Source organism: Oncorhynchus mykiss, chromosome 15 (genome assembly GCF_057628025.1).
Source record: "Oncorhynchus mykiss isolate SJ-2025 chromosome 15, ASM5762802v1, whole genome shotgun sequence".
Classification (NCBI taxonomy): domain Eukaryota; kingdom Metazoa; phylum Chordata; class Actinopteri; order Salmoniformes; family Salmonidae; genus Oncorhynchus; species Oncorhynchus mykiss.
In genome coordinates this window covers 54,445,956-54,457,500 of record NC_143036.1, presented here as the reverse complement: position 1 = coordinate 54,457,500, position 11,545 = coordinate 54,445,956, and the positions used below count along the sequence as shown (strand labels likewise).

Here is an 11,545-nt window from a genome sequence, read left to right as displayed (position 1 = left end):
ACGGGACGGATCTCACTCCTAAGATCCAGGAGCAGAAGTTCCAGTGCATCGTCTTCTTAAACATCCCCAGGTAGCTATTCAACCCACCCAATCCCCCCTCCCCAGGTCAGCTTTGTCTATCTGACGCTGTTGATACATCTGTTGGCTGTCCGTAACCTACCCATAGTTTTATACGCTCACCATACTGTGGATTTTTTTGTGATGGAGTGTTTGAGGATCATGTGTGTTTTAAAAAGGTTGTGTGTGTGTGTGTGTGTGTGTGTGTGTGTGTGTGTGTGTGTGTGTGTGTGTGTGTGTGTGTGTGTGTGTGTAGGTACTGTGCAGGCACCATGCCGTGGGGGAACACAGGAGACCACCGGGACTTTGAGCCTCAGCGCCATGATGACGGCTGTATCGAAGTCATCGGCTTCACCCTGTCCTCCCTTGTAAGTGTGTGTTTGTGAGAGAGAGAGAGAGAGGAAGAGTGTAAGGGTGTAATTCCTCTTCCTCTCCCCTAGGCGGCACTGCAGGTAGGAGGCCATGGTGAGAGGCTGCACCAGTGTAGAGAAGTGACTCTGACCACCTTTAAGACCATCGCTGTACAGGTGAGATTTCACACTCTTCCTGAACTGCACGGTTTGTTAAGGGCTTGTAAGTAAGCATTTCAGTGTAAGGTTGTATTCGGCGCATGTGACAAATAAAGTTTTATTTTATTTTATTTATTTGCCAGTGAGAGTTCTTTGAAACCACCGGTCGGCCATAATGTCACTCCCCAGAAGGATAGAAATTAATGGAATTCATGTAATTACAAAATTAAGTACAAAAAATTACATGTATTTAAGTGTTTTTTTTTAAGGTGGGGTTACATTACAACTTTCCAAAAATTATATTTTAAATGTTATCTTTTTTTAAATATTTAATTTGTGTGTTTAGTTCACATAATATCATTTAAAAGTATGCATTAAGGTATCTGTAATAGAATAAATGTGGCAAAAAACTAAAATAGACATTAATATTTTCCTTTCTATAGCTCGTGAAATATTTTTTACACCGGTGGGGCAGTGCCAAGATGGAGGCACGGTGGCTTCAATACAGTGCCCCCTGTTAGTGATCTAGTGTATTTATAAATCATTGGATACAACACAGCCCGAGACGACATTGAAAGAACAGGCCCACACTGTAAACCCCAAGGCATTTTTAACTCAAATACTTCTACTTCTAGTAAGTTGAACTCAAAGTCAATGAAAAGTCATTATTACCTAAAATGTTTATGTCGTGTGACACAAAACTAAATGAGAAGTCACAACAATTATTTTTTAATTATGATAACAAATTAACTTTTTTTCCCAGCATGTTCTAATGCAGGAAGATTGCAAAAAATACTTTTTAATATCTGTGTTTTTGCATGTACATTGAGTGATTCATCTTATGCTACTGTAACGGTTTTCTTGCGGTGAAGTAGAGGCGGACCAAAATGCAGCGTGATATTCTTGATACATGTTTAATAATGATGAAACACGAACAATACAAAAACAACAAACGTAACCAAAACCTATAGCACCTATCTGGTGCAAAACAGACAGGAACAATCACCCTCGAAACACTCAAAGAATATGGCTGCCTAAATATGGTTCCCAATCAGAGACAACGATAAACACCTGCCTCTGATTGAGAACCACTCCAGACAGCCATAGACTATGCTAGAACACCCTACTAAGCCACAAACCCAATACCTAACAAAAAACCCAAGACAAAACACACCACATAAATAAACCCATGTCACACCCTGGCCTGACCAAAATAATAAAGAAAACATAAAATACTAAGACCAGGGTGTGACAGCTACAGATAAATAACATGTATTTTTCTGAACAAATCCAATAATTTAGATTTGTTTTGTACCCGTCCCTGAAATGGTTGTTCCAGTTTAAATGGCTCAGGTCTCCTTGCACTGTTCTGAACACTGGCAGTCATTATGAAAGCAGGTTGCGGGTGAATTAAACTGTTGTATACCCTAACTCTGGCTGGATTCCAATAGGAATTACACATCACTTTGCAAACCTGCATAATGGGATTTGCAGGTAGGGTTGCAAAATTCTGGAAAAATGTCCAGGTTTTCCAGAAATCCCATTTGGAAGATTCCTGGAAATCCTTCAACCAGGGTTTACATTTTTTGTTTTGGGGGGGGGAATTTGGGGAAAGTTACCGGAACTTTGCAACCCTACTTGCAAACCTGTTTGATGGGGCCTGTAAAACTATGAGGCCACTGCATTAGGATAAAGCTAGGCCTCAAAATAAGGTCTTATGTGATGTATCGGTTTGAGTAACGAATACAAAATCACTTTAAGTAACTTTACTAGATATATTAGATATAGTAACTGCAACGGGTTTCCTCCAAGGTTTTGAGTAATGACAGCACATCTGGGTTTACAGTGCATGATACACATATACACTCACTGGCCAGTTCATTATGTACACCCCCCCCCCCCCCCCCCTACTCCTACAGACAGTACTATAAGTCAAGTGGCTGTGGCTTACTATATAAAGCAAGCAGGCAGACAGGCATTGAGGCATTCAGTTACTGTTCAGTTATTGAACGTTTGAATGGGCAAAACTAGTTACCATAGCGACTTTGAGCATGGCATGATCGTCGGTGTCAGGCTCGCCGGATCCAGTATTCCAGAGTCGGCCGCCCTCCTGGGCTTTTCAAGCACGACAGTGTCTAGGGTTTACCAGGAATGGTGCTACAAACACAACCATCCCGTCAGCAGCAGTCCTGATGGCCAAAACAGCTTGTTGATGAGAGAGGTCGAAGGAGAATGGTAAGTATCGTGCAAGCTAACAGGTAGCCTGCAAACAGACAAATAACAGCGCAGAACTTGTGCGTGTGGAACGGCATCTTTGAACGCACAACGAGTCAATCCTTGTCGTGGACGTGCTATTGCGGCAGACGACCACACCGATTCCACTTCTATCAGCTAAAAACAAGAAGAAGCGGCTCCAGGGGGAACACCATCACCAACACTGGACATGACAGAGAGCCTGGAACATGACAGAGAGTTCAGTTTTCTTCAGTGGCCTGGTCAGTCCCCAGACCTCAACCCTATAGAGAATCTATGGGATGAGATGGAATGAGCTGCCGTCTAATCTGCAGCAGCCGCGTGATGCAATCGCATCAGCATGGACCAACATCCCTGTGGAACATTTCCGACACCTTGTAGAATGCCCCAAAGGATTCAGGCTGTTCTGGAGGCAAAGGGGGATCCAACCAGGTACTAGATGGGTGTACCTAATAAACTGCCACGTGAGTGTATAACACAGACCCACACTGTACAGGGATACAACAGAGCCCCATACTACAGAGATACAAAACAGCCCCATACTACAGAGATATAACACAGCCCCATACTACAGAGATATAACACAGACCCATACTACAGAGATATAACACAGACCCATACTATAGAGATATAACACAGACCCATACTACAGAGATATAACACAGCCCCATACTACAGAGATATAACACAGACCCATACTACAGAGATATAACACAGACCCATACTACAGAGATATAACACAGACCCATACTACAGAGATATAACACAGCCCCATACTACAGAGATATAACACAGACTCATACTACAGAGATATAACACAGCCCCATACTACAGAGATATAACACAGACCCATACTACAGATATATAACACAGCCCCATACTACAGAGATATAACACAGACCCATACTACAGAGATATAACACAGACCCATACTACAGAGATATAACACAGACCCATGCCACAGAGATATAACCGTCAGTCAGACTGTATTTAATATGCCGTGTGTGTGTGTGTGTGTGTGTGTGTGTGTGTGTGTGTGTGTGTGTGTGTGTGTGTGTGTGTGTGTGTGTGTGTGTGTGTGTGTGTGTGTGTGTGTGTAGGTGGATGGAGAGCCGTGTCGCTTGGCCCCATCAACCCTCCGCATCTCCCTACGCAACCAGGCCAACATGGTACAGAAGAGCAAGAGACGCACCTCCGTACCCCTGCTCAATGAGTGAGTCACACACACACACACACACACACACACACACACACACACACACACACACACACACACACACACACTCCAAAGAGAATGGCTGGAGTGTGGCAGGTAGCCTAGCGGTTGAGACCAGTAACCGAGCGGTCGCTGGTTTCGAACCCCAGAGCTGACTCAGTGAATCACACACACATCCTTTATCCTTCTTCCTGTGGAACTAGACCAGCGGTGTACAGAAGGGTAAAGACCTCCGAGTCCCGCCCTAGTGAGCGAGTCACCTCGCTCCCAAGGCCACAGAATGGACACTGTCAATGGGTCCAAGTGTACGTTTACACCGATTACGAGAAAGAGAACCAGTGCTAGTTTTGATGCTGTGGCTGCATTCTGTTGGAAAGAAGCGCACACCAAGGAAAACAGGGTCAAACACCGCTGCTGTACACACACACACACACCCACAGTTCAGTTTCTTGGTCTTGTTCAGGGCTTTTTCTCATTATATTCCCTTCACACAGTTCGTTTCTCCTCTAACCATCTGTTCCACTTACTACCACCTGTTAAGCAGATCGTCCCAACAGCACTAATGCCTGTGTGTGTATCTAGCTGTCGATGTGTGTGTGTGTGTGTGTTGCTCTTTATTCAGTGTGGTTCTACTCAGCTACAGTAACTAAAGCTGTGCCTGGTTTTTGCCTTAGTGTTCTGCAACAATACTCTAGTCTGTCATGGGCTTCCTCCATGTCTTCATCCTCAACTGTCTTTTTGATGTTTTCTTTCTTCCCTCTCTCCTCACCCTCATGTCGACTCCTCCTCCTCTCTCTTTCCTTGATATTTACCTCCCCTCTGGGCCTGTGTTTTCCCCCCGCACTCGCCCCGCCCTGTCTGTTACGACTGCAGCATTCAGAAAGTGTGTGCAGCAGACCCGCGTCGCCTTTCTGCTCCCCCTGACTCCTTCTCTGTGTAAGTACTCTAACCCGGTGCGTTTCAGAGAGTGTCTGAGAGAGAGAAAGATGGACAGGAACGGAGTGAGAAAAAGAGAGTCAAGTTATTTGCCCGTGCCTGTGTCGAGTACCGTGTAGAGTAAGTGGGTCTCACGTTTAAAATATATGGTTGCCCCTGCATGCGGACCCCGTCGAACCTGCCGGTGTGCTGTCTCCTAGTGTCTGTCTCTGTGGGAGTCCACCCTGTCCTGCTCGGGGCTCTGTAAGGTTGTGGCTACAGTACATGTAGCACAGTGTAGTCTATCCTGGCACTGCTAGATCGCAATCAATGGGAGAAAAAAAAAATACACCCATCCTATTTGTTTCCGGTACTGAACAGAAAAAAACGGAATGTTGATTGAGACGTTTCAACGTGCGTGTGTTCCTCCAGCCCCCATGCTGTCCCCGAGCGCCTGCGCCTCAGAGTCAACCGTATCAGTCTGCAGGACTACGACAGACTACAGTTTGACAGGGAGCGACTCCGAGACATCTGTGAGTGTGTGTGTGTGTGTCTTTGTTGAAGGGTCCATCAAATCAAATCAGATGTTATTGCGGGTGTAGCGAAATGCTTGTGTTTCTAGCTCCAACAGTGCAGTAATAAGTAAGTAAAGGAAAATCAACAATACACACAAATCTAAATAAAGGAATGGAATTAAGATTATATAAATATATGGATGTCAGAGCGGCATAGACTAAGATACAGTAGAATAGAATACAGTATATACATGAGATGAGTAAAGCATAAATATGTAAACATTATTAAAGTGACTTGTGTTCCATTATTAAAATGGCCAGTGATTCCAAGTCTATGTACAGTATATAGGCAGCAGCCTCTAGTCCCCATGTGTGTCCTGCAGCCTGAAAAGACGTTAATAAAGTGTGTGTGTGTGTGTGCGTGTGCGTGTGCGTGTGTGTGTGTGTGCTGTGTGTTGCAGCGATCGCTGTGGGGATTGTGGTGGTGAGAGGGGACTGTGACCTGGAGACCTGCAGACTCTACATAGACAGGCTACAGGAGGTGAGAACACACACAGACACGTGACACACTTGCATACACACATGTGCACACACACTCACGCCAATATGATTTGGCTATGGTGATTGTTCTATTTTCTGAAACACTGCTGGGGTTTCCTATTTCTAACAGGATCTTCATCAGGCTCCATCTGCTGGCCACCGAGTGCATTACCAGGTTCCTGTCTGTCTTTCTTTCAGTCTATTATGTCTGACTATGCTACCGGTGAGTCGTTACTGAACTGGCCATCCCTTCCCTCCTCTTTCTGTAGGATGAGTGTCGAGGTCTACCGCGACCTGGCTCCGCCCACAGACTGTCCCCCAACTGGAGCTTCCTGGACTGTGAGTGACATCACTCAGTGACATCACTCATCTAGGGTCAAAACACAAATTCAGCATTTCTGTAAATGTGCCAGAGCTTTAGCCTACTTGTAAACTCAGCAAAAACGAAACATCCCTTTTTCAGGACCCCTGTCTTTCAAAGATAATTCGTAAAAATCCAAATAACTTCACAGATCTTCATTGTAAAGGCTTCATTGTACACTGTTTCCCATGCTTGTTCAATGAACCATAATCAATTAATGAACATGCACCTGTGGAACGGTCGTTAAGACACTAACAGCTTACAGACGGTAGGCAACTAAGGTCATAGTTATGAAAACTTAGGACACTAAGAGGCCTTTCTACTGACTCTGAAAAACACCAAAGGAAAGATGCCCAGGGTCCCTGCTCATCTGTATGAATGTGCGTTAGGCATGCTGCAAGGAGACATGAGGACTGCAGATGTGGCCAGGGCAATACATTGCAATGTCCGTACTGTGCGACGCCTAAGACAGCGCTACAGGGAGACAGGACGGACAGCAGATTGTCCTCGCAGTGGCAGACCACAAGTAATGACACCTGCACAGGATCGGTACAGCTGAACATCACACCTGCGAGACAGGTACAGGATTGCAACAACAACTTCCCGATTTACACCAGGAACACACAATCCCTCCATCAGTGCTCAGACTGTCCGCAACAGGCTGAGAGAGGCTGGACTGAGGGCTTGTAGGCTTGTTGTAAGGCAGGTCCTCACCCAACATCACCGGCAACAACGTTGCCTGTAGGCACAAACCCACCATCGCTGGACTAGACAGGACTGGCAAAAAATGCTCTTCTCACACGAGTCACGGTTTTGCCTCACCAGGGGTGATGGTCGGATTCGTGTTTATTGACGAAGGAATGAGCGTTACACTGAGGCCTGTACTCTGGAGCGGGATCGATTTGGAGGTGGAGGGTCCATCATGGTCTGGGGCGGTGTGTCACAGCATCATTGGACTGAGCTTGCTGTCATTGCAGGCAATCTCAACGATGTGCGTTACAGGGAAGACATCCTCATCCCTCATGTGGTACCCTTCCTGCAGGCTCATCCTGACATAACCCTTCAGCATGACAATGCCACCAGCCGTACTGCTCGTTCTGTGCGTGATTTCCTGCAAGACAGGAATGTCAGTGTTCTGCCATGGTCAGCTAAGAGCCTGGATCTCAATCCCATTGAGCACGTCTAGGACCTGTTGGATCGGAGGGTGGGGGCTAGGGCCATTCCCCCCAGAAATGTCTGGGAACTTGCAGGTGCCTTGGTGGAAGAGTGGGGTAACATCTCACAGCAAGAACTGGCAAATCTGGTGCAGTCCATGAGGAGGAGATGCACTGCAGTACTTAATGCAGCTGGTGGCCACACCAGATTACTGACTGTTACTTTTTTTTACTTTATTTTGACCCCCGCTTTGTTCAGGGACACATTCAATTTATGTTGGTCACATGTCTGTGGAACTTGTACAGTTTATGTCTCAGTTGTTGAATCTTGATAGAGAAACTGATAGAGACATACCCCAAGCGACTTACAGCTGTAATCGCAGCAAAAGGTGGCGCTACAAAGTATTAACTTAAGGGGGCTGAATAATTTTGCACGCCCAATTTTTCAGTTTTTGATTTGTTAAAAAAGTTTGAAATATCCAATAAATGTCGTTCCACTTCATGATTGTGTCCCACTTGTTGTTGATTCTTCACAAAAAAATACAGTTTTATATCTTTATGTTTGAAGCCTGAAATCAAAAGGTCGCAAAGTTCAAGGGGGCCGAATACTTTCGCACGGCACTGTATATCTCCATCCGTTGTTCCTCATGTAAAGTGGGACTCTGAAGTCTCTGCAGAAGGCTTGTTTAACACGGTTTAACTGTGTGACTGTAATACATCGACTGTGTGACAGTGAACTGTTCTCTCCTTTCCCACCATCTCTCTAAACCAAGTCTCCTTTCCCCAGCTACGTCTGCAGACCGTTTCTATCGCATAGACAAGGCCCAGGAGCACCTGCACTATGTGACAGAAATCTGCCAGGAAGAGGTGTTTATCCTGGACCACGGTGGACTAGCGGGGGGACCGGCCACAGGCATGCCTGACCTGGTGGTGGAGCCCAACTCTGGGTGAGAGACAGAGAAAGAGGGAGCGAGAGAGAGAGACACACCCACTCACACACACAGATGTGTAAACACATGCATACACACACAGACCCGCAAACGCTCACGCGCACACACACACACACACACACACACACACACACCTCTAACGTTATTTCGTGTTGAGAGTTGCAGTCCTTTCATCTATTTGTCTCTCTGGTGCAGGAGCCCTCTGACGTCTGAGGAACAAGGTGAGATGTTTTGCGTCTTTTGAAAGAAGAACATTTGTAAACCCATGTTTTTCATCTATAAAAACCCTGCCTTACAGTGGGAACGATTCCTGTTAACGCACGTGTAACCCTATAACATTGTCTAACTGATAGTGGTGTGTGTGTGTGTGTTCTTCAGCAATGCTGATGGCTGCCTCCTCTGGGGACCTGACTACGGTTAGATACCTCGACCTTCTCCCTTGCAAACATCTGACTGTCTTACTAGAACCGGTGAACCAGTGCACCACTGAAGTCGATACGTACGTGTCTCTCGTAACGGTGTTCTACCTGTCTCTCTTTCAGTTGTCGGGCAGCTTCTTTCGCGGGACCAGCCTCCTGGTGAGGGATTCTACTGGTTGTAGTGCACTACACCTGGCCTCTCAGCACGGACACACTGAAGTGGTCCACTTCATACTGGAGCACGGTGAGTGTGTGTCTGTGTGTCTGTGTGTCTGTGTGTGTGTGTGTGTTGCTTCTTATTGCATCCTTCAAATGAGCTTGTTTGCAAACTTCTGATGTTCGCTAAAATGTTGGCTCTGTTTGTTTGTTTTCTTTTAGGGTCAAAGGTGCTCCTGGATTTAACCAACAGAGAAACGTAAGTCCCCCACTGGCTTACGGCTTTGTTGTCTGTCTGAGGGTCTAACGTTGAAGAATATCTTGTTTCTGTGCCTGAAGTCACTTTTCTATACCTCAAACTGATCAGGCAGCCTGCAGCTTGCGTGAAGTGTGTGCTCGTGTGTGTGTGTGTTTTTTCAGAGGAGACACTGCCTTGCACAAAGCGGCCTCTCAGAGGCATCACGCTGTGTGTCATCTTCTCATGGACTCCGGAGCTTCCCTCATCAAGACCAACTTCAAGGTTAGAACCTCACACATACACACACATACTCATACTGCACCACACACACACACACACACACACACACACACACACACACACACAAACACGCACACCCACACAGTACACACACAGACAGGACACACACAGTACACACGAAGTACACACACAGACAGAACACACACAGTACACACACACACAGTACACACAGGCACACACACACTTGTACTGCACCACACACACACACACACACACACACACACACACACACACACACACACACACACACACACACACACACACACACACAGTACACACAAAGTACACACACACAGACAGAACACACACAGTACACACACACACAGTACACACAGGCACACACACACTTGTACCGCACCGCACAAACACACACAGACACACACTTGCACACACAAAGGCAAGCTCGCACATAAGAGATTGTTTGTTTAATGGAGTAGAAGTATCCACACACGTGTGTGGCTGTGTGTGTGTTCACAGGGCAAGACACCAGTGGAGCAAGCTCGTAACGCGGGGGACCAAGAGCTGGCCTCCTACCTGACCAGCAAACAGCTCCCTACCACTGTCTCCCATGAAGATCTGGAGACTGCTGTGTGAGAGAGAGAGAGAGCGAGAGAGAGAGAGAGAGAGAGAGAGAGAGAGAGAGAGGAAATAGACTACACGCGGAGAGAGGGGAAGACAGGGAGAAGAGGATGAGAGATGGAGGAAAGAGGTTAGCCCCCTTCACCTCCATAGATTGACTGAGGGATGGACAGACAGATGGACAGACAGGAGCGGCCTGACGCGCTTTAGACTTCATCATCAGCATGACTCTGTCCTGTCCTGCACAGGAAAATGTTTCATCAAAATCATTATTTATTGTTGGTTTTATTTATTCATTAATTTATTGATTGATTGTAAACGTATGGGAGTGTTGGGGTATGTAGTTGCCTGTTGTTCACTGAATGCCAGAGCCTGGGCTAGATTAGGATTCAGGGGGTTCGGGGTCAGGGATCAGAGGTGAGGGTTCACCGACACACAGACCCTCTCTCAGTGCGGCCCTGCAGCCTTACACACTGTACCAACGCGGTTCAACCACAGTTAAACTGCGTACTCAATGTACGTATTTTCCCAGAAGGCCTTTGTGAATCATTCAGACGTGTGCCAAATACACACAGCACTGTGAGGCAGGGACAGCACCCAGCGCCCTCCATACTACTACCACTGCTACACTAGGATACCACTACTGCTATCCCAACAACACTGCTAGGCTTGTAGCCATCCCAATTCTAAGCCCCCTGGAGGCCAGTGTGGGACCTGAGATGACAGACACCTTAGGCAGACAACGAAAAGAGAGACAGACTGATTCTCCATGCAGCCCCGGGGACTCATTACACACCCAACCTAGAGCTCTACCAGAGCAGCATGTACACACCTACAGACTGTGTGTGTGTCTGTGTGTGTCTGTGTGTGTGTGTGTGTGTGTGTGTGTGTGTGTGTGTGTCTGTCTGTCTGTGTGTCTGTGTGTCTGTGTGTGTGTGTGTGTGTTTGTGTGTGGTGTCTGTGTGTCTGTGTGTCTGTGTGTGTGGTGTCTGTGTGTCTGTGTGTGTGTGTGTGTGTGGTGTCTGTGTGTGTGTGTGTGTGTGTGTGTGTCTGTGTTTGTGTCTGTGTGTGTGTGTGTGTGTGTGTGTGTGTGTGTGTGTGTGTGTGTGTGTGTGTGTGTGTGTGTGTGTGTGTGTGTGTGTGTGTGTGTGTGTGTCTGTGTGTGTGTGGTGTCTGTGTGTCTGTGTGTGTGGTGTCTGTGTGTCTGTGTGTGTGGTGTCTGTGTGTCTGTGTGTGTGGTGTCTGTGTGTGTGTGTGTGTGTGTGTGTGGTGTCTGTGTGTCTGTGTGTGTGGTGTCTGTGTGTGTGTGTGTGTGTGGTGTCTGTGTGTCTGTGTGTGTGGTGTCTGTGTGTCTGTGTGTGTGGTGTCTGTGTGTCTGTGTGT

General features: G+C 46.7%; 1 protein-coding gene across 2 annotated transcripts in view; it reads left to right on the top strand.

Moving 5' to 3' along the window:
* Positions 1-10,232, top strand: part of LOC110490739 (diacylglycerol kinase iota) — a 68,323-nt gene extending 58,091 nt beyond the window's left edge. For both annotated transcript variants that reach the window (XM_036944558.2, XM_036944559.2), the window contains exons 18-33: positions 1-70; positions 314-425; positions 498-584; positions 3,920-4,032; positions 4,909-4,971; positions 5,383-5,483; positions 5,927-6,006; positions 6,136-6,180; positions 6,275-6,344; positions 8,308-8,467; positions 8,666-8,691; positions 8,849-8,886; positions 9,013-9,133; positions 9,268-9,304; positions 9,466-9,565; positions 10,061-10,232. The exon at positions 1-70 is cut by the window's left edge and continues 4 nt beyond it. In XM_036944558.2, coding sequence (XP_036800453.2) covers positions 1-70; positions 314-425; positions 498-584; positions 3,920-4,032; positions 4,909-4,971; positions 5,383-5,483; positions 5,927-6,006; positions 6,136-6,180; positions 6,275-6,344; positions 8,308-8,467; positions 8,666-8,691; positions 8,849-8,886; positions 9,013-9,133; positions 9,268-9,304; positions 9,466-9,565; positions 10,061-10,177 — 1,340 coding nt within the window. In that variant the 3' untranslated portion in view covers positions 10,178-10,232. The remainder of the gene's footprint in view (positions 71-313; positions 426-497; positions 585-3,919; positions 4,033-4,908; positions 4,972-5,382; positions 5,484-5,926; positions 6,007-6,135; positions 6,181-6,274; positions 6,345-8,307; positions 8,468-8,665; positions 8,692-8,848; positions 8,887-9,012; positions 9,134-9,267; positions 9,305-9,465; positions 9,566-10,060) is intronic.
* The last annotated feature ends 1,313 nt before the right edge of the window (positions 10,233-11,545 follow it).